The following is a 23,284-nucleotide window of genomic DNA, read 5'->3' as shown; positions in this document are numbered from 1 at the left end:
TCTTGAATATATCCAATGAACTGGCATCAACAACTCTCTGTGGAAGAGAATTCCACAAGTTAACAACTCTCTGAGTGAGGAAGTTTCTCCTCATCTCGGTCCTAAATCACCTACCCCTTATCCTTAGAGGTAGTGCTGGCTGGGGGCAGGTTTGGATTGTCAGAGGTCCACTTCGTGGAAGGAGGAGAAGTCAGAGAGGTCACTGCCATTGTGCACACCATGTGCTCAACAGAGACTCTGCCATTGAGTGGGGCCAGCGGCTAGAACGTCGCCGGTGGGAGGAAGGCCCGAAGGGGGGAAGGCCTGTGCGGAGGGCGAGGAGTGAAGGTACGGCCCAAACCTGTGGTTGGAGCTGATCGGAGGCTCACTGCTGGTTAGATCGCCAGGGATCGGTTGGAGCAGCTGAGCCAGCCAATGGGGAGCGAGAAGCGAGAGTCCAGTTGGAGGAACTTGGCAGCAGGGAGGCCAATCTGGAAGGTAAGTCGGGATGGGGTGGGGGGTGGGCAGTGGGCCCTTGCAGCACAGTTTTTAGGGATAGGAAAATACTTTGGGGGGTCGAAGTTAGGGCCGGGGGGTGGGGGGGTTTAAACAGTGGAGGGGGAGGGGGTTGAAGGAGAGAGAGGTGAAGGATAGTAACAGATGGCCGGATGAAGCTTTGTTCGGGGAGAGCTCCCTAGGTAGCTGCTATCCCCTCCGCCATCTTGCAGGATTCCCTCAGTACATTCAGAGGCTGAACTCCAAGCCATCGTCAACACCTTCACCAAAGCACACGAAAGCATAGGCCTTACACTAAACATCCGTAAGACAAAGGTCCTCCACCAACCTGACCCCACCACACAGCACTGCCCCCCCGGTCATCAAAATCCACAGCGCGGCTTTGGCCAACGTGGAACACTTTCCATACTTCGGGAGCCTATTATCAGCAAGGGCAGGCATCAGTGACGAGGTTCAACACCACCTCCAGTGTGCCAGCGCAGCCTTTGGTCGCCTGAGGAAGAGAGTATTCAAATATCAGGCCCTCAAATCTGGCACCAAGCTTATGGTCTACAGGACTGTAGTGATACCCGCCCTCCTGTATGGCTCAGAGACATGGCCCATATATAGTAGACACCTCAAATTGCTGGAGAAATACCACCAGCAATGTCTCTGCAAGATCCTGCAAATCCCCTGGGAGGACAGACGCATCAACGTCAGTGTTCTCAATCAGGCCAACATCCCCAGCACTGAAGCACTGACCACACTCGACCAGCTCCGTTGGGTGGGCCACATTGTTCGCATGCCAGACACAAGACTCCCAAAGCAAGCGCTCTACTCAGAACTCCTACACCACAAGCGAGCCCCAGGTGGGCAGAGGAAATGTTTCAAGAACACCCTCAAAGCCTCCCTGATAAAATGCAACATTCCCACCAACACCTGGGAGTCCCTGGCCAAAGACCGCCCTAAGTGGAGGAAGAGCATCCGGGAGGGCGCTGAGCTCCTCGATCTCATTGCCGAGAGCATGCAGAAAATAAGTGCAGGCAGCGGAAGGAGCGTGCGGCAAACCAGACTCCTCACTCACCCTTTCCTTCAACCACTATCTGTCCCACCTGTGACAGGAACTGTAATTCCTGTACAGTCACCTGAGAACTCACTTTCAGAGTGGAAGCAAGTCTTCCTCGATTTCGAGGGACTGCCAATGATGATGATGGGATGATGATGGAGGCTGAAACGTTGGCTGAAAGGTATGATTCTATGAGTATGACTATGTCAGGATGTTGCTTGACTGGTCTATGGGTCAGCTCTCCCAATTTTGGCACAAGTCCCCAGTGTTAGTGAGGAGGACTTTGTAGGGTCGACTGGGCTTTGGTGAGTCTTTGTCATATCTGAATCCGGTGCCTAGGTTGATATCGGGTGGTCTGTTGTATTATTGTTTTCCCGAGATGTTTGATACTGAGTGCCTTGCGAGGTCATTTCAGAGGGGCAATTAAGAGTTAACCAGATTGCTGTGGGTCTGGAGTCACACATAGGCCAGATATTTCCGTCCCTGAAGGACTTGAGTGAATCAGATGTGTTTTCATGACAATCCAGTTTCATGAATGCCATTATTGAAAGCTTTTTATTCCAGATTTAACTGAATTTAAATTCAGGTGGGATTTGAACGCATGTCTCCAGGTCATTAGTCCAAGTCTTTAGAATCTTTAGAGGAATATAGGAAGTTAACAGGCAAAATTAAAAAGGATATTAGGAATGCTAAGAGAGAGCACGAGAAATTCTTGGCCAGTAAAATTAAGGAAAACCCTAAGATGTTCTATAAATATATTAAGAGTAAGAGGATAACTAAAGAAAGGGTAGGGCCTACTAGAGACCATGAGGGTAATCTTTGTGTGGAGACAGAAGATGTTGGGAGGGTTCTTAATGAATACTTTGCATCTGTTTTCACAAAGGAAAGGGGTATTGTAGATACTGCTATCGAGGAGGTGTGTGATATTCTGGATGAAATAAATATAGTGAAAGAGGAAGTATTAAGGGGTTTAGCAGCTTTGAAAGTAGATAAGTCCCCAGGCCCGGATGAAATTCATCCCAGGCTGTTGAGTGAAGTAAAAGAGGAAATAGCAGAGGCCTTGACCATCATTTTCCAGTCCTTTTTGGATCTGGGCATAGTGCCTGAGGATTGGAGGATTGCTAATGTAGTGCCCTTGTTTAAGAAGGGAAAAAGGGATAGGCCGAGTAATTACAGCCTAACCTCAGTAGTGGGAAAATGTTTGGAAAAAATCCTGAAAGAATGGATAAATCTGCATTTGGAAAGGCAAGGATTAATTAGGGACAGTCAGCACAGATTTGTTAAGGTACGATCGTGTTTGACTAACCTGATTGAATTTTTTGAGGAGGTAACCAAGAGGGTCGATGAGGGTAGTGTGTACGATGTAGTATATATGGACTTTAGCAAGGCTTTTGATAAGGTCCCACATGGTAGACGTCATGAAGGTTAAAGCCCATGGGATCCAGGGTAAAGTGGCGTGTTGGATCCAAAATTGGCTTGGAGGTAGGAAGCAAAGGGTAATGATTGATGGATGTTTTTGTGACTGGAAGGATGTTTCCAGTGGGGTTCCGCAGGGCTCAGTACTGGGTCCCTTGCTTTTTGTGGTATATATCAACGATTTAGATTTGAATATAGGGAGTATGATTAAGAAGTTTGCAGACAGCACTAAAATTGGCTGTGTGGTTGATAATGAAGAGGAAAGTCATGGGCTGCAGGAGGATATCAATCTACTGGTCAGGTGGGCAGAGCAGTGGCAAATGGAATTTAATTCAGAGAAGTGTGAGGTGATGCGCTTTGGGAGGGCTAATAAGGAAAGGGTATACACATTAAGCGGTAGGCCACTTAATAGTATAGATGAACAAAGGGACCTTGGAGTGCTTGACCACAGATCCCTGAAAGTAGCAGGCCAGGTGGATAAGGTGGTTAAGAAGGCATACGGAATGCTTACCTTTATTGGCCAAGGCATAGAATATAAGAGCAGGGAGGTTATGCTTAAATTGTATAATACTTTGGTTAGGCCACAGCTGGAGTATTGCGTGCAATTCTGGTCGCCGTATTATAGGAAGGACGTGATTGCACTAGAGAGGGTGCAGAGGAAATTTACTAGGATGCTGCCTGGAATGGAGAATCTTAGTTATGAGGACAGATTGGATAGGCTGGGTTTGTTCTCATTGGAACAGAGGAGGTTGAGAGGAGACCTCATTGAGGTGTACAAAATATTGAGGGGCCTGGACATAGTGGATAGTAAGGGCCTATTTCCATTGGTGGAGGGGTCTATTATGAGGGGACATAGTTTTAAGGTGGTTGGTGGAAGGTTTAGAGGGGATTTAAGAGGGGACTTCTTTACGCAGAGGGTTGTGGAGATCTGGAACTCGCTGGGTGGAAGAGTGGTGGATGCAGAAACCCTCACCGCTTTTAAGAGATGGTTGGATGGGCACTTAAAGTGCAGTAACCTGCAGGGTTATGGACCTAGAGCTGGTAATTGGGATTAGACTGGATGACCTTTTGTTGGACGGAGCAGATATAATGGTAAGTACTGCAGGGAATAGAATACGGCCAGGGTGACCTCCTGGACTAGTTTCGATCGCCTGGATGGGTCGGAGAGGAATTTTCCCAGATTTTTTCTCCCTAAATTGGCCTGGGTTTTTATCTGTTTTTTGTCTCTCCCAGGAGATCACATGGCTCCGGTTGGGGTGGAGTGTAGAATGTTTAATATAAGGGGTGTCGCAGTTGTGATGAGGCGGACTGGTTGGGCTGGGTGCTCTTTGCCTTTCCGTCATTGTTCATAGGTTTATACGTAACCTTTAGGGCTGCTGACCAAGGGCCGTGCGGCTCTTTGTCGGCTGGCGTGGACATGATGGTCCGAAATGGCCTCCTTCTCCACTGTAAATTTCTATATTTCTAGTTTTCTATGTTTCTATGTCTCTGGATTACTAGTCCAGTAATGTAATCACTGCACTACCTTACCCCATATACCCCATATACACTGCACTACCTTACCCCATATACCCCATATTCACTGCACTACCTTACCCCATATACCTGGCCTTTACTCTGTGTCTTCAATGCCAGAGCAGACTGACTAATAGTACATAAAAATGACTATGTATGCCATGTGCTCATTTTGGCTCCTCTTGCTGCACTCTTCTGCCACTAGATGGAGCGTCCCAGTCCTGTACCTGCAGCTACACTCTTCTCATCATCATAGATAGTCCCTCGGAATCGAGGAAGACTTGCTTCCACTCTTAACATGAGTTCTTAGGTGGCTGAACAGTCCAATACGAGAACCACAGTCCCTGTCACAGGTGGGACAGATAGTCGTTGAGGGAAGGGGAGGGTGGGACAGGTTTGCCGCACGCTCTTTCCGCTGCCTGAGCTTGATTTCTGCATGCTCTTGGCGACGAGACTCAAGGAGCTCAGCGCCCTCCCGGATGCACTTCCTCCACTTAGGGCAGTCTTTGGCCAGGGATTCCCAGGTGTCAGTGGGGATGTTGCACTTTATCAGGGAGGCTTTGAGGGTGTCCTTGTAACGTTTCCTCTGCCCACCTGGGGCTCATTTGCCGCGAAGGAGTTCTGAGTAGAGCGCTTGCTTTGGGAGTCTTGTGTCAGGCATGTGAACTATGTGGCCTGCCCAGCGGAGCTGGTCGAGTGTGGTCAGTGCTTCGATGGTGGGGATGTTGGCCTGGTCGAGGACACTGATGTTGGTGTGCCTGTCCTTCCAGGGGATTTGTAGGATCTTGCGGAGACATCATTGGTGATATTTCTCCAGTGACTAGAGGGGTCTACTGTACATAGTCCATGTCTCTAAGCCATACAGGAGGGCGGGTATTACTACGGCCCTGTAGACCATGAGCTTGGTGACAGTTTTGAGGGTCTGGTCTTCACTCTTTTCCCCAGGCGGCCGAAGACTGCACTGGCGTACTGGAGACGGTATTCGATCTCGTCGTAAATGCCTGCTCTTGTTGACAGGAGGCTTCCGAGATAAGGGAAGTGGTCTACGTTGTCCAGGGCCACGCCGTGGATCTTGATGACTGGGGGGACAGTGCTGTGCAGCGAGGACAGACTGGTGGAGGACTTTTGTCATACTGATGTTTAGCGTAAGGCCCATGCTTTCAGACGCCTCATTAAATACGTTGACTATGTCCTGGAGTTCAGCCTCTGTGTGTGCGCAGACGCAGGCGTCATCCGCAAACTGTAGCTCGACGACAGAGGTTGGGGTGATCTTGGACCTGGCCTGGTGGTGGCGTAGGTTGAACAGCTTCCCACTGGTTCTGTAGTTTAGTTCCACTCCAGCGGGGAGCTTGTCGACTGTGAGGTGGAGCATGGCAGCGAGGAAGATTGAGAAGAGGGTTGGGGCGATGACGCAGCACTGCTTGACCGCGGTCCGGATGTGGATTAAGTCTGTGATGGATCCGTTGGTAAGGATCATGGCCTGCATGTCGTCGTGGAGAAGGCGGGGGATGCTCACGTACTTTTGGGGACATCTGAAGCGGAGGAGGATGCTCCATAGACCCTCGCGGTTGACAGTATCAAAGGCCTTTGTAAGGCCGAAGAAGGCTACGTATAAGGGCCCTGCATTTTTCCTGCACTCTTCTACCACTAGATGGAGCGCCCCAGTCCTGTACCTGCATAGAAACATAGAAACATAGATGCAGGAGTCGGCCATTCGGCCCTTCGAGCCTGCACCACCATTCAATAAGATCATGGCTGATCATTCCCTCAGTACCCCTTTCCTGCTTTCTCTCCCTACCCCTTGATCCCCTTAGTCGTAAAGACCATATCTAACTCCCTCTTGAATATATCCAATGAACTGGCATCAACAACTCTCTGCGGTAGGGAATTCCACAGGTTAACAACTCTCTGAGTGAAGAAGTTTCTCTTCATCTCAGTCCTAAATGGCCTACCCCTTATCCTAAGACTGTGTCCCCGGTTCTGGACTTCCCCCAACACCGGGAACATTCCACCCGCATCTAACCTGTCCCGTCCCGTCAGAATCTTATATGTTTCTATGAGATCCCCTCTCATCCTTCTAAACTCCAGTGAATATAGGCCCAGTCGATCCAGTCTCTCCTCGTTTGTCAGTCCTGCCATCCCAGAAATCAGTCTGGTGAACCTTCGCTGCACTCCCTCAATAGCAAGAACGTCCTTCCTCAGATTAGGAGACCAAAACTGCACACAATATTCCAGGTGAGGCCTCATTAAGGCCCTGTACAACTGTAGTAAGACCTCCCTGCTCCTATACTCAAATCTCCTAGTTATGAAGGCCAACATACCATTTGCCTTCTTCACCGCCTGCTGTACCTGTATGCCAACTTTCAATGACACTCAGGTCTCGTTGCAACTCCCCTTTTCCTAATCTGCCGCCATTCAGATAATATTCTGCCTTCGCGTTTATGCCCCCAAAGTGGATAACCTCACATTTATCCACATTATACTGCATCTGCCATGCATTTGCCCACTCACCTAACCTGTCCAAGTCACCCTGCAGCCTCTTAGCGTCCTCCTCACAGCTCACACCGCCACCCAGTTTAGTGTCATCTGCAAACTTGGAGATATTACACTCAATTCCTTCATCTAAATCATTGATGTATATTGTAAAGAGCTGAGATCCCAGCACTGAACCCTGCGGCACCCACTAGTCACTGCCTGCCATTCTGAAAAGGACCCATTTATCCCGACTCTCTGCTTCCTGTCTGCCAACCAGTTCTCTATCCACGTCAGTATATTACCCCCAATACCATGTGCTTTGATTTTGCACACCAATCTCTTGTGTGGGACCTTGTCAAAAGCCTTTTGAAAGTCCAAATACACCACATCCACTGGTTCTCCCTTGTCCACTCTGCTAGTTACATCCTCAAAAAATTCCAGAAGATTTGTCAAGCATGCTTTCCCCTTCATAAATCCATACTGACTTGGACCGATCCTGTCATGCTTTCCAAATGCGCTGCTATTTCATCCTTAATAATTGATTCCAACATTTTTCCCACTACTGATGTCAGGCTAACCGATCTATAATTACCCGCTTTCTCTCTCCCTCCCTTTTTAAAAAGTGGTGTTACATTAGCTACCCTCCAGTCCATAGGAACTGACCCAGAGATGATAGACTGTTGGAAAATGATCACCAAGGCATCTACTATTTCTAGGGCCACTTCCTTAAGTCCTTTGGGATGCAGACTATCAGGCCCTGGGGATTTATCGGCCTTCAATCCCATCAATTTCCCTAAAACAATTTCCTGCCTGATAAGGATATCCTTCAGTTTCTCCTTCTCATTAGACCCTCGGTCGCCTAGTACTTCCGGAAGGTTATTTGTGCCTTCCTTCGTGAAGACAGAACCACAGTACTTGTTCAGTTGATCTGCCATTTCTTTGTTCCTCATTATAAATTCACCTGAATCTGACTGAAAGGGACCTACTAATCTTTTTCTCTTCACATATCTATAGAAGCTTTTGCAGTCAGTTTTTATGTTCCCGGCAAGCTTCTTCTCGTACTCTATTTTCCCCCTCCTCTGCTGAATTCTAAATTTCTCGCAGTCCTCAGGAATGCTGCTTTTCCTGGCCAATTTATATGCCTCTTCCTTGGATTTAACACTATCCTTAATTTCCCTTGTTAGCCACGGTTGAGCCACCTTCCCCATTTTATTTTTACTCCAGACAGGGATGTACAATTGCTGAAGTTCATCCATGTGATCTTTAAACACTTGCCATTGCCTATCCACCGTCAACCCTTTCAGTATCATTTATCAGTCTATTCTAGCCAATTCACACCTCAAACCATCGAAGTTACCTTTCCTTAAGTTCAGGACCCTAGTTTCTGAATTAACTGTGTCACTCTCCATCTTAATAAGGAATTCTACCATGTTATGGTCCCTCTTCCCCAAGGGGCCTCGCACAACAAGATTGCTAATTAATCCCTTCTCATTACACATCACCCAGTCTAGGATGGCCAGCTCTCTAGTTAGTTCCTCGACATATTGGTCTGGAAAACGATCCCTAATACACTCCAGGAAATCCTCCTCCACCGCATTGCTACCAGCTTGGTTAGCCCCATCAATATGTAGATTAAAGTCACCCATGATAACTGCTGTACCTTTATTGCATGCATCCCTAATTTCTTGTTTGATGCTGTCCCCAACCTCACTACTACTGTTTGGTGGTCTGTACACAACTCCCACTAGTGTTTTCTGCCCTTTGGTATTCCGTAGCTCCACCCATACCGATTCCACATCATCCAAGCTAATGTCCCTCCTTACTATCGCATTAATCTCCTCTAACTAGCAATGCCACCCCGCCTCCTTTTCCTTTCTGTCTATCCTTCCTAAATGTTGAATACCCCTGGATGTTGAGTTCCCAGCCTTGGTTACCCTGGAGCCATGTCTCCGTGATGCCAATTAGATCAAACCTGTTAACTACTATCTGCGCAGTCAATTTGTCCACCTTATTCCGAATATTCCTCGCATTGAGGCACAGAGCCTTCAGGCTTGTCGTTCTAACACACATTGCCCCTTTAGAATTTTGCTGTAATGTGGCCATTTTTGCTTTTTGCCTTAGGTTTCTCTGCCCTCCACTTTTACTTTTCTTCTTTCTATCTTTTGCTTCTGCCCCCATTCTACTTCCCTCTGTCATAGGTTCCCATCCCCCCCATATTAGTTTAACCCCTCCCCAACAGCACTAGCAAACCCTCCTCCTTGGAAAATGGTTCCGATCCTGCAGCTACACTCTTGTACCACTAGATGGAGAGCGTCAGTCCTTTACCTACAGCTACACTCTTCTACCACTAGATGGAGCGCCCCAGCCCTGTACCTGCAGCTACACTCTTCTACCACTAGATGGGAGATCCTCAGCCCTGTACCTGCAGCCACACTCTTCGACCACTAGATGGAGATCCTCAGCCCTGTACCTGCAGCTACATTCCTTTTACACGGGATAAACGGCAGAGAAACAGGCCATTTGGCCCAACCTGTCCATGCCGACGTTTGTGCTCCACTCGAGCCTCTTCCCGTCTTTCCTCATCTTTACAACAGTGACTACTCCAAAAAGTACTTCATTGGCTGTAAAGCACTTTGAGACGTCTGGTGGTCGTAAAAGGCACTATATAAATGCAAGTTTTTCTTTAAATCTGTCAGCGTAACCCTCAAAGTTCAATACAGGTTTAACATAACTTCCCTCCTTTTCAATTCTATCCCTCTAAAAATAAACCTTAGTGCTTGGTTTGCTTTTATTACGGCCTTGCTAACCTGTGTCACAACATTTAGTGATCGTTGTATTTGTACTCGAGATCCCTTTCTCCTACCACTAAATGAAGTTCCCCAGCCCTATAGCAGTATCAGTGAGACACTGAGAGGAATTTGCTTTGTCCTGACTTTCCATGAGGAACGCCATGGGAGACCCACTCATACGTAAAGCAAATAATTCACATTCCCGCAAACACTTCATATAAAAATCCCTTTCAAAAGTTTGTATTTTTGTTAAAGTTGCAGTATTTTCTGGCACATCTACTGGTAGCTAAAATCCCTATGGAAAATATTTGGCAAAGTGTGACACATCAGGAACAAATGTTGAACTGAATGGAAAGGCTCAAGCAATCTAAGGTTGGATGTTTCATTGTTTTGCTAAGAACACAATCTTGGGTCCCATTCATAGAATCATGGAAGTTAAAGCACAAAAGGAGGCCCCTCAGGTCTGTACCGGCTCTTTGTCAGAGCAATCCCAAACTAATCCCACTGTCCCATTTCTCCCGAAAGCCCGCATTAATCCAGAATTAATGTCATTGTCCCACGCTCTATACCCATAGCCCTGCATCATTCCAAAATTAATCCCACTGTCCCACTCTCTCCCCATAGCCCTGTATCATTCCAAAATTAATCCCACTGCCCCGCTCTCTCCTTATAGCCCTGTATCAATCCCAAACTAATCCCACTGCCCTGCTCTCTCCTTATAGCCCTGTATCAATCCCAAACTAATCCCACTGCCCCACTCTCTCCCTATAGCCCTGTATCAATCCCAAACTAATCCCACTGCCCCACTCTCTCCCTATAGCCCTGTATCATTCCAAAACTAATCCCACTGGAAGGAGCACTTCGAAGATCTCCTCAATCGAGACTCGGCCTTTGACTCGAGTGTTCTTGACTTCATCCCACAGCATGCTACCTGCTACCACCTCAGTGAGACCCCGACACTGCACGAGGTAGAAAAGGCCATAAGACAGCTCAAAAACAACAAGGCTACGGGTGCAGATGGAATCCCTGGTGAAGCATTAAAGTATGGCAGAGAGGCACTGCTGGCGCGAATGCACGACCTTATCTCCCTCATCTGGAGGGAGGAGAGCATGCCGGGGTATCTCAGAGATGCAGTAATCGTGACCATAGAAACATAGAAACATAGAAAATAGGTGCAGGAGTAGGCCATTCGGCCCTTCTAGCCTGCGCCGCCATTCAATGAGTTCATGGCTGAACATGCAACTTCCGTACCTTCTTCCTGCTTTCTCGCCATACCCCTTGATCCCACTAGTAGTAAGGACTTCATCTAACTCCCTTTTGAATATATTTAGTGAATTGGCCTCAACAACTTTCTGTGGTAGAGAATTCCACAGTTTCACCACTCTCTGGGTGAAGAAGTTTCTCCTCATCTCGGTCCTAAATGGCTTACCCCTTATCCTTAGACTGTGACCCCTGGTTCTGGACTTTCCCAACATTGGGAACATTCTTCCTGCATCTAACCTGTCTAAACCCGTCAGAATTTTAAACGTTTCTATGAGGTCCCCTCTCATTCTTCTGAACTCCAGTGAATACAAGCCCAGTTGATCCAGTCTTTCTTGATAGGTCAGTCCCACCATCCCGGGAATCAGTCTGGTGAACCTTCGCTGCACTCCCTCAATAGCAAGAATGTCCTTCCGCAAGTTAGGAGACCAAAACTGTACACAATACTCCAGGTGTGGCCTCACCAAGGCCCTGTACAACTGTAAAAAGGGGATATGTCCGACTGCGGCAACTACAGAGGAATCTCCCTGTTATCAGCTACTGGGAAAGTTGTCGCTAGAGTTCTCCTCAACCGTCTTCTTCCCGTGCCGAGGAGCTCCTCCCGGAGTCACAGTGCGGATTTCGTCCCCTCTGGGACACAATGGACATAATATTTACAGTGCAACAGCTACAGGAAAAATGTAGGTCGAAGAAGTACATGGCCTTCTTCGACCTTACAAAGACCTTTGACACTGTCAACCGCGAGGGTCTATGGAGTGTCCTCCTCCATTTTGGCTGCCCCCAAAAGTTTGTCACCATCCTCCGCCTGCTTCAGGACGCCATGCAGGCCGTGATCCTTACCAACGGATCCATCACAGATCCAATCCACGTCCGGACCGGGGTCAAGCAGGGCTGCGTCATCGCACCAACCCTCTTCTCAATCTTCCTCACTGCCATGCTCCACCTCACAGTCAACAAGCTCCCCGCTGGAGTGGAACTAAACTGCAGAACCAGTGGGTACCTGTTCAACCTTCGCTTACTCCAGGCCAGATCCAAGACCACCCCAACCTCTGTCGTCGAGCTACAGTACGCGGACGACGCCTGCGTCTGCGCACATACAGAGTCTGAACTCCAGAACATAGTCAACGTATTTACTGAGGCGTACGAAAGCATGGGTCTTACGCTAAACATCCGTAAGACAAAGATCCTCCACCAAACTGTCCTCGCCGCACAGCACTGCCCCCCAGTCATCCAGATCCACGGCGTGGCCCTGGACAACGTGGACCTCTTCCCTTATCTCGTGAGCCTCCTATCAACAAGAGCAGGCATCGACGATGAGATCCAACACCGCCTCCAGTGCGCCAGTGCAGCCTTCAGCTGCCTGAGGAAAAGAGTGTTTGAAGACCAGGCCCTTAAAACTGCCACCAAGCTCATGGTCTACAGGGCTGTAGTAATACCTGCCCTCCTGTATGGCTCAGAGACATGGACCATGTACAGTAGACATCTCAAGTTGCTGGAGAAATATCACCAATGATGTCTCCGCAAGTTCCTACAAATCCCTTGGGAGGACAGACGCACCATCATCAGCGTCCTCGACCAGGTCAACATCCCCAGCATTGAAGCACTGACCACACTCGATCAGCTCCACTGGGCAGTCCACATAGTCCGCATGCCAGACACGAGACTCCCAAAGCAAGTGCTCTATTCATAGCTCCTTCATGGCAAATGAGCCAAAGGTTGTCAGCGGAAACGCTACAAACCTCAAAGCCTCCCTGATGAAGTGCATCATCCCCATTGACACCTGGGAGTCCCTGGTCAAAGACCGCCCTAAGTGGAGGAAATGCATCCGAGAGGGCGCTGAGCACCTCGAGTCTCAACGCCCAGAGCTTGCAGAAATCAAGCGCAGGCAGCGGAAAGCCCGTGCGGCAAACCAATCTCACCCACCTCTTCCCTCAATGACTATCTGTCCCACCTGTGACAGAGTCTGTGGCTCTCGTATTGGACTGTTCAGCCACCAAAGAACTCACTTCAGGAGTGGAAGCAAATCTTCCTCGATTCTGAGGGATTCCAAAATTAATCCCACTGCCCTGCTCTGTATAACCATATAGCCCTGCATCAATCTAAAACTAATCCCACAGCCCCGCTCTCTTCCCATTGCCCTGTATCAATCCCAAACTAATTCCACTGCCCCGCTCTCTCCCCATAGCCCTGTATCAATCCCAAACTAATCCCACTGCCCCACTCTCTCCCCATAGCCCTGTATCAATCCCAAACTAATCCCACTGCCCCTCTCTCTCCCCATTGCCCTGTATCAATCCCAAACTAATCCCACTGCCCGCTCTCTCCCCATAGCCCTGTATCAATCCCCAAACTAATCCCACTGCCCCGCTCTCTCCCCATAGCCTTGTATCTCCCAATATTTCAAATATTTATCCAGTTTTCCAATAAAAGATGCAATGATCTCTGCTGTAATCTCTTTCTGTGACAAAGCAATCCATGCACCACACCCTTGCGGGGTGCTTCACGCATCAGTGCTTGGGCCTCAGCTATTTACAATCTGACTTCATTTAATGACTTAGGTAAACATAAGAACATAAGAAGTAGGAGCAGGAGTAGGCCATACATCCCTCGAGCCTGCTCTACCATTTAATACGATCATGGCTGATCCGATCATGGACTCAGGTCCACTTCCCCGCCCGTTCCCCATAACCCATTATTCCCTTATCGTTTAAGAAACTATTTATCTCTGTCTTAAATTTATTCAATGAGGCAGCGAACTCCACAGATTTACAACCCTCTGAGAGAAGAAATTTCTCCTTATCTCAGTTTTAAATGGGCAGCCCCTTATTCCAAGATTATGTCCTCTAGTTCTAGTCTCCCCTATCAGTGGAAACATCCTCTCTGCATCCACCTTGTCAAGCCCCCTCATAATCTTATACATTTCTATAAGATCACCTCTCATTCTTCTGAATACCAATGAGTAGAGGCCCAACCTACTCAACCTTTCCTCATAAGTCAACCCCTTCATCTCCGGAATCAACCGAGTGAACCTTCTCTGAACTGCCTCCAAAGCAAGTATATCCTTTCAGAAATATGGAAACCAAAACTGCACGCAGTATTCCAGGTGTGGCCTCACCAATACCCTGTATAACTGTAGCAAGACTTCCCTGCTTTTATATTCCATCCCCCTTTGCAATAAAGGCCAAGATTCCATTGGTCTTCCTGATCATACTAACCTTTTGTGTTTCATGCACAAGTACCCCCGGTCCCGCTGTCCTGCAGCAGTTTGCAATCTTTCTCCATTTAAATAATAACTTGCTCTTTGATTTTTTTCTGGTAAAGTGCATGATCTCACACTTGTCAACATTATACTCCATCTGCAAAATTTTTCCCCACTCACTTAGCCTGTCTATGTCCTTTTGCAAATTTTTTGTGTCCTCCTCACACATTGCTTTTCCTCCCATCTTTGTATCATCAGCAGACTTGGCTACGTTACACTCAGTCCATTCTTCCAGAAGTATAAGAGTAAAGACGCCTTACTACAATTATACAGGGCCTTGGTGAGGCCACACCTGGAGCACTATGTACAGTTCTGGTCTCCTTAACTAAGGAAAGATATACTTGCCTTAGAGGAAGTGCACTGATTCCTGGGATGGGGGATTGTCCTGTGAGGAGAGATTGAGCAGACTAGGCCTATATTCCCTAGAGTTTAGAAGAAGGAGAGGTGATCTCATTGAAACATATAAAATTCTTAAGTGGCTTGACAGGGTTAATGCTGAGAAGATGTTTCCCCTGGTTGGGGAATCTAGAACCAGGGGTCACAGTCTCAGAATAAGGGGTCGGCCATTTAGGACTGAGACGAGAAGAAATGTCTTCACTCAAATGGTCCTGATCTTTGGAATGTACTAGCTCAGAGAGCCGTGGATGCTCAATCATTGTATATATTAAAGGCAGAGGTCGATACATTTTTGGGAACAAAGGGAATTAAGGGATATGTGAGTTGAGGTCGAAGATTAGCCATGATCTAGTTGAATGGTGGAGCAGGCTCCAAGGGCCAAATAGCCGACTCCAGCTCCTATTTCTTATGTTCTTTTTATAAAGAAATTTCCTAACCTCACCGAAACTCTCACTAATAAATTGATGACCCTTTTGTTACTGAGTCTTCAACCAGAACAAATTATTTTTCTCAATTCACCCCATTAAAACCCTTCAGTGTCAGCTGTGGCTCAGTGGGCAGCACTCGCCTCTGAGTCAAAAGGTTGTGGGTTCAAGTCCCACTCCAAGGACTTGAGCACAAATAAATCTAGGCTGACATTCCAATGCATTGCTGAGGGAGTGCTGCACTGTGGGAGATGTCGTCTTTTGGCGTTATCCCCTGTTTCCTGGGGCCAATATTTATCCCTCAATCAACATAACAAAACAGATTATCTGGTCATTATCACATTGCTATTTGTGGGAGCTTGCTGTGCACAAATTGGCTGCTGCGTTTCCTACATTACAACAGTGACTACACTCCAAAAAGTACTTCATTGGCTATAAAGCGCTTTGAGACGTCCGGTGGTCATGAAAGGCGCTATATAAATCCAAGTCTTTCTTTCATAATTTTAAAATCATCTTTTAATTTTCTGCTTAGCTTTTGCTACTCCAGTAGAAATAGTCACAGAATATCAAGTTTCCCACACCTAATATTATCCTGGTGAATATATACTGAATGCTTTCTGTAGCTCTAACGTTCTTTCCATAATGGGCTGCTTAAAACGGCATACAGCATGCTAATTGTGGCCCAGCCATTTCTTTGTAAAACAAATATATTTACTCCTTTACTCTTGAACTCAATTTCCCTATTTCTATTCCCCAAAATGTTATTGGCCATTTTTATAGCTTTACCTACCTTTACTCACACATATGCCACCATTCCTTCATTATCACTGGAATTCCCGACCTAGCACTGTCATGAGCAAGGATTGCAACGGTTCAAAGAGAACCTTATTAGGGTAACGAAGGATGGGAAATAAATGTGTTGCACATGTCCTGAGCACAAGTAATAAAAAAAACCTTTGGTCTCTGTGCCTAATAGCCTTCAGTGTGTACTCTTGCAGTCCTTGGTTTTCCACCTTAAACTGTATCTGCTACCTCTCTGCCCACTCTGCTAACCTGCTTATATCTTTCTGACTCTGCTCCAGTCCTCCTCACTGTTTACCAACTTTTCTGTCATCAGAAATATTTGATTTTATGGGCTGGATTTCACCAACCTCGGCAGGCCCAGGGCAGGTGACGTCCTTGGAGAGTCGCGAGCCTGTAGTTCTCGATCCCAGCCTCTGACATTTTACGATGATGGGGTTTGTTAAGCCCGCCCTGTGAGGTTCCCGGTCAATTAAAAAGAAGTGGGTCTGATATCATCTGATGACACGTCACCATCCGGTTTCCTTAAAGGGACTATTCATTTTGTCAGGTTGGCACCACCTTATCAGGGTAACTGCTGTCCGTGTTCTGCAGCATTGAGGTGCTGCAACACTGACACACACTGCACAAAGATGCATGGCTGCACCCAGGCACTCCCATGACTCCCTCCATATTTTTAGGAAGGGAGTCACAGCACGCAAGGAGGTTCTCTTCCTTTCCAATGGATGGAAGAAACCTCCCCAGAACACCAACGCAGGTTTCATCTGGTTGCACATTGCACAGGAGGGCACAAGCAGGGATGTCGTCAAGAGGACCTGGCTGCAGTGGAGCAAACCTTTCAATGATTAGATCATGAAACGTTACTGCAAAGCCACACTCAACCTCATCCTGCTGTGCCTCTCATCACATCCCCATCACTTTGCCTTTCCTACCCTTATCTTGCATCTCCAGCCATCCCTCTCTATCTATATTATCACTTCCCCATCTCACTAGCCACCTCTCTTACTCACCCTTATCCTTGTCCAATAATTCCAATGAACAACACACATGGGTAGATACTTGGGTGTTATCATCAGTGTTCATGTTGGGCATTGTAGGGATGCTTTATGGAGCTGGTGTGGGGAGGTGCCAACCTGGTGCATCATGTGGCAGCCGGGGTGTACAGCGCCAAATGAAGTCAATCTGGCCATGGTGAGGCCATCCCTGGCCTCCCGGGCAGCAATGTGGTCGGATGCTGATGCCCTGTGTCCTGTGCAGCATCAGATGATTGCGGAGAAGGTTGTTGTTGGCGCTGTTTGTGTGCCGAGTGATGCCGGTCTGCCTGGTGATGTTGGTGTTGGGGCTGATCATGCTGGGATTCTGAGGACCAAGGTGAGAATTTTTCAAGGACACCGATGCTGATGGAATAGATGGTAGCTGAAGTTGAGATGACAGAAGCGATCTGTCGGTGGTGAGAGAGGTTGCTCCAAGGAGGTGACACTGGATAGAGAGGCAGCGGGAGATCGAGCAGCATCGGTGAGGCAGCGTGGTGAGTCGGAGAGGCGGAGCCGGTGAGTCGGAGAGGCGGAGCCGGTGAGTCGGAGAGGCGGAGCCGGTGCAGCTGCAGCAAGGAGAGAAGGCAAAAAAGAAGTAGAAAGAAATCGAAAGGTGACATCACAACCAAGGGGGTAAGTGATTGGCTGGTGATTGGTAAGTAGTTTTTCTTTTTCTTTTCTATATCAGTAAGTAACATTTAGCATTGTTGTTGCCAATTTAAGTTTATCTAAGGGTTACGTCATGGCAGGACAGTTCAGACACGCATTATGCTCCTCCTGTACTATGTGGGAAGTCAGGGACGCTTTTGGTGTCCCTGACGACTACGTGTGCGGGAAGTGTATCCGGCTGTAGCTCCTGACGGATCGCGTTGCGGCCCTGGAGCTGTGGGTGGATTCACTCTGGAGCATCCACGATGCTGAGAATGACGTGAATAGCACGTTTAGTGAATTGGTCTTACCGCAGGTAAAGGATACACAGCTAGATAGAGGATGGATGACCAACAGGAAGAGCAGTGGGGGGAAGGTAGTGCAGGGGTCCCCTGCGGTCATCCCCTTGCAAAACAGATACACCGCTTTGGGTACTGTTGAGGAGGATGACTCATCAGGGGAGGGCAGCAGCAGCCAAGTTCATGGCACCGTGGGTGGCTCTGCTGCACAGGAGGGGAGGAAAAAGAGTGGGAGAGCGATAGTGATAGGGGATTCAATTGTGAGGGGAATAGATAGACGTTTCTGCGGCCACAACCGAGACTCCAGGATGGTATGTTGCCTCCCTGGTGCAAGGGTCATGGATGTCTCGGAGCGAGTGCAGGACATTCTGAAAAGGGAGGATGAACAGCCAGTTGTCGTGGTGCATATAGGTACCAAGGATATAGGTAACAAAATGGGATGAGGTCCTACGAGACGAATTCAGGGAGCTAGGAGCTAAATTAAAAAGTAGGACCTCAAAAGTAGTAATCTCAGGATTGCTACCAATGCCACGTGCTAGTCAGAGTAGGAATCGCAGGATAGCTCAGATGAATACGTGGCTTGAGGAGTGGTGCACGAGGGAGGGATTCAAATTCCTAGGACATTGGAACCGGTTCTGGGGGAGATGGGACCAGTACAAACCGGACGGTATGCACCTGAGCAGGACCGGAACCAATGTCCTAGGGGTTCTGGTCCTGCTGTTGGGGAGGAGTTAAACTAATATGTCAGGGGGATGGGAACTATGCAGGGAGACAGAGGGAAGTAGAATGGGGACAGAAGCAAAAGACAGAAAGAAGAAAAGTAAAAGTAGAGGGCAGAGAAACCTAAGGCAAAAAGCAAAAAGGGCCACATTACAACAAAATTCTAAAGGGGCAAAGTGTGTTAGAAAGACAAGCCTGAAGACTCTGTGCCTCAATGCGAGGAGTATTCGGAATAAGGTGGACGAATTGACTGCGCAGATTGCATTGTAATTGGCAGCACGGAGACATGGCTCCAGGGTGACCAAGGCTGGGAACTCAACATCCAGGGGTATTCAACATTTAGGAAGGATAGACAGGAAGGAAAAGGAGGTGGGGTGGCATTGCTAGTTAAAGAGGAAATTAATGCGATAGTAAGGAGGGACATTAGCTTGGATGATGTGGAATCGGTATGGGTGGAGCTACGGAATACCAAAGGGCAGAAAACACTAGTGGGAGTTGTGTACAGACCACCAAACAGTAGTAGTGAGGTTGGGAACAGCATCAAACAAGAAATTAGGGATGCATGCAATAAAGGTACAGCAGTTATCATGGGTGACTTTAATCTACATATTGATTGGGCTAACCAAGCTGGTAGCAATGCGGTGGAGGAGGATTTCCTGGAGTGTATTAGGGATGGTTTTCCAGACCAATATGTCAAGGAACCAACTAGAGAGCTGGCCATCCTAGACTTGGTGATGTGTAATGAGAAAGGACTGATTAGCAATCTTGTTGTGCGAGACCCCCTTGGGGAAGAGTGACCATAACATGGTAGAATTCCTTATTAAGATGGAGAGTGACACAGTTAATTCAGAAACTAGGGTCCTGAACTTAAGGAAAGGTAACTTCGATGGTTTGGGCCGTGAATTGGTTAGAATAGACTGGTAAATGATACTTAAAGGGTTGACGGTGGATAGGCAATGGCAAGTGTTTAAAGATCACATGGATGAACTTCAGCAATTGTACATCCCTGTCTGGAGTAAAAATAAAATGGGGAAGGTGGCTCAACCGTGGCTAACAAGGGAAATTAAGGATAGTGTTAAAGCCAAGGAAGAGGCATATAATTTGGCTAGAAAAAGCAACAAACCTGAGGACTGCGAGAAATTTAGAATTCAGCAGAGGAGGACAAAGGGTTTAATTAAGAGGGGGAAAATAGAGTACGAGAAGAAGCTTGCAGGGAACATAAAAACTGACTGCAAAAGCTTCTATAGATATGTGAAGAGAAAAAGATTAGTAGGTCCCTTTCAGTCAGATTCAGGTGAATTTATAATGAGGAACAAAGAAATGGCAGATCAATTGAACAAGTACTGTGGTTCTGTCTTCACGAAGGAAGGCACAAATAACCTTCCGGAAGTACTAGGCGACCGAGGGTCTAGTGAGAAGGAGAAACTGAAGGATATCCTTATCAGGCAGGAAATTGTTTTAGGGAAATTGATGGGATTGAAGGCCGATAAATCCCCAGGGCCTGATAGTCTGCATCCCAGAGGACTTAAGGAAGTGGCCCGAGAAATAGTGGATGCATTGGTGATCATTTTCCAACAGTCTATCGACTCTGGATCAGTTTCTATGGACTGGAGGGTAGCTAATGTAAGACCACTTTTAAAAAAGGGAGGGAGAGAGAAAACGGGTAATTATAGACCGGTAAGCCTGACATCAGTAGTGGGGAAAATGTTGGAATCAATTATTAAGGATGAAATAGCAGCGCATTTGGAAAGCATGACAGGATCGGTCCAAGTCAGTATGGATTTATGAAGGGGAAAGCATGCTTGACAAATCTTCTGGAATTTTTTGAGGATGTAACTAGGCGAGTGGACAAGGGAGAACCAGTGGATGTGGTGTATTTGGACTTTCAAAAGGCTTTTGACAAGGTCCCACACAAGAGATTGGTGTGCAAAATCAAAGCACATGGTATTGGGGGTAATATACTGATGTGGATAGAGAACTAATTGGCAGACAGGAAGCAGAGAGTTGGGATAAACGTGTCCTTTTCAGAATGGCAGGCAGTGACTAGCGGAATGCCACAGTGCTCAGTGCTGGGACCCCAGCTCTTTACAATATACATCAATGATTTAGATGAAGGAATTGAGTGTAATATCTTCAAACTCTTCAAACCTCCATAAAGCTGAAAAGTGTATTCCAAATCCTGAAGGCTCCAGCTTCTAAGACTGGAAATTGAACAGCAGCTTTTATACCACTTTTGCAACTGTCAACTAGTTAAAGCAATGGAAAGTCATTGAGAACCCGATACTTACCTGAAGTGATCCCCGAGGGATTTGAATCTCATTAAAAAGTTGGGAAAATCGTTAGGACCTGGTAAAATGCTGCTTAAATACCTTTAAACAGCTTATTAAGTAGACCCGCTGCTTAGTGACGGAGCTCTGCTGAGCCAGCACTTGGGAAATTAACCAGGAGGCGGGTTCAGAGTGGGATACCATCCCACTGTCAATCTTTTAGATTTTGACAGCAGACCCACCTCCAAACCTGCGCTCTGACCCCTGGCAAGATTCCAGACTATGCTTCAAATGCTCAAGTCTAAATCATCTACATATACACTGAGGAATAAAGTGGTCCCTGCACTGAGAAGCTCCAATCTGAGAAATGCCCAATAACTCAAACCCTTTGTTTCCTTTCAGTCAACACAATTTCTCTCTGTGCTTCTACATTTGCTATTATATCATGCACCAGAATGTATGTAACAAATCTGCAAGATACTTTATTGAGCACCTTCTGAAATTCACATATACAGCATCTACTGCATTCTCTTTATCTATCCAATCAATCAATTCTTCAAAAAATTCTATTTAGATTTGATAAAAACCACTTGCCTTTATCAAATCCATAAGGAAACGTTACAAGGGCACCCTTAAAGCCTCCTTGAAAAAGTACAACATCCCCACCGACACCTGGGAATCCCTGGCCCAAGACTGCCCTAAGTGGAGGAAGTGCATCCGGGAGGGCGCTGAGTACCTCGAGTCTCATCGCCAAGAGCATGCAGAAATCAAGCGCAGGCAGCGGAAGGAGTGTGTGGCAAACCAGACTCCTCACCCACCCGTCCCTTCAACCACCGTCTGCCCCACCTGTGACAGAGACTGTAAATCCCGCATTGGACTCTTCAGTCACCTGAGAACTCACTTTTAGCGTGGAAGCAAGTCTGCCTCAACTCCGAGGGACTGCCTAAAGAAAAGGTCAATTGGCTCAGGGTGCCCAGGGTGCAGCCATCCGGACCCAGTGACTTACTCATCTGATCTAGTGCTAGAATAGAATCATTGACTAATACTGCCTCACCTGTTCCTTCCCTGTCTCTCCTGAACTTGTTAAATCCTGGAAAATTAATTCCCCAGTCCATTTCTTCGCCTGTAGCTAGGAAATCATATCCTTCCATAGTTATTAACCCTTCCATCTGTCTTTGTTCTCAATGCTTTGTGCACTCAATCCGACTTGCAATTTTGTGGAGCTTTTCTTTTAATTTTCTAATCTAATTCTTTAAAATTTCCAAATGCTTCAGAATTGTGGAATTAGACTCACTTTTAACCTTCCCTATTCCTATGAAAAGAACCAAATGTTTACCTTTTCTTCATAACTATAACCTCTCAATACTACTGAATATTTGCTGGACACTTTCTCTGGCTCCATCGTCTTCCGATATCTGAGTGCACACTGTAATGCTCCAACTATAGCCCAACCAATGTCTTCTACAATTTCAATTCCAAGCTCTACAAACTGTTCTGCTTTTATAATAATGTTCTCTTAAAAAAGCCAGAATCCCATTTTATGGCCTTTTCTACCTGCAGTGCCACTTTTAAGGATCTATTTTCTTGCATTCTCGTTCTCTCCATTCCGAAGCATTACAAGGTTAACCGTTCTTTTGTTATAAAACAGTAAATTTTCCAACCAGCTGCAAGCAACACAATAGGTCATCTAGTTAATGAAAAAAGTCAAATTCCAACTTAATAACCTGTTTTGGGAAATTGTGTTCAACCAGTGTGGCAACCAGTGTGGAATTTTAATTCCCAACATCGCGATCGTTATGTACTTTTAATGCAGTCTGTCATTTATAGCTTCGATCATTTGTCTCCGGAGGGGGAAGAGTCAGAAGCAGAACCAGTTGATGTAAACATGTCTAAAAAGAAAGTGATCACCAGGAATGAAAGCAAAAGTCATCAGAAGAATTTCACGGAGCCAAAACCTACAGAGCAATAATAAGATTCCCTCTCTGTACAATCAAATGTATCTGTTTTGTCTTATTACTCTCCTGTGAAGCGCCTCGGGACGTTTTACTACATTAAAGGCGCTATATAAATGAAAATTGTTGTTGTTGTTGTGCAATCAACTTGTCATCTCTGTCTAACAACCCTAATCTCACTGTGACAATGTTTACTTGTGTTTTGGGACTAAAATCCACAAGTTTCTCAATATCGGGTGCAAGGGGGTGATCCTGAATCAAATCTCTCTATGTTTTTTTCACATTAGTCACTCATTCAGGATGTTAATTCATTTTGTTGTGATTTTATTCTGAACATGGTTTTTACTTCAAGTTAGGCATTTACTATCTAGTCACTTTTCTTCCTACTTTGACATAATGAGTGCAACACCATTTTGATTTATATTCCTTTTCTGAGCACTAGATGTTACTAGTAACTATTGCTGCTAAACTTACCTAAATTCAACAGC

At 46.6% G+C, this 23,284-nt stretch overlaps 1 protein-coding gene across 4 annotated transcripts in view; it reads left to right on the top strand.

The window, feature by feature from the left end:
- Nucleotides 1-22,878, top strand: part of p2rx5 (purinergic receptor P2X, ligand-gated ion channel, 5) — a 135,033-nt gene extending 112,155 nt beyond the window's left edge. For 3 of the 4 annotated variants that reach the window (XM_070858022.1, XM_070858023.1, XM_070858021.1), the window contains one exon: nucleotides 22,672-22,878. In XM_070858022.1, the coding sequence (XP_070714123.1) occupies nucleotides 22,672-22,813 (142 nt within the window). In that variant the 3' untranslated portion in view covers nucleotides 22,814-22,878. The remainder of the gene's footprint in view (nucleotides 1-22,671) is intronic. The other variant, XM_070858024.1, reaches the window with a different exon arrangement.
- Nucleotides 22,879-23,284: the final 406 nt, after the last annotated feature.

This window comes from Pristiophorus japonicus, chromosome 16, assembly GCF_044704955.1.
Source record: "Pristiophorus japonicus isolate sPriJap1 chromosome 16, sPriJap1.hap1, whole genome shotgun sequence".
Taxonomy (NCBI): domain Eukaryota; kingdom Metazoa; phylum Chordata; class Chondrichthyes; family Pristiophoridae; genus Pristiophorus; species Pristiophorus japonicus.
Note: the sequence above shows the minus strand (reverse complement) of the source record. Positions and strands in the feature narration are given on the sequence as shown.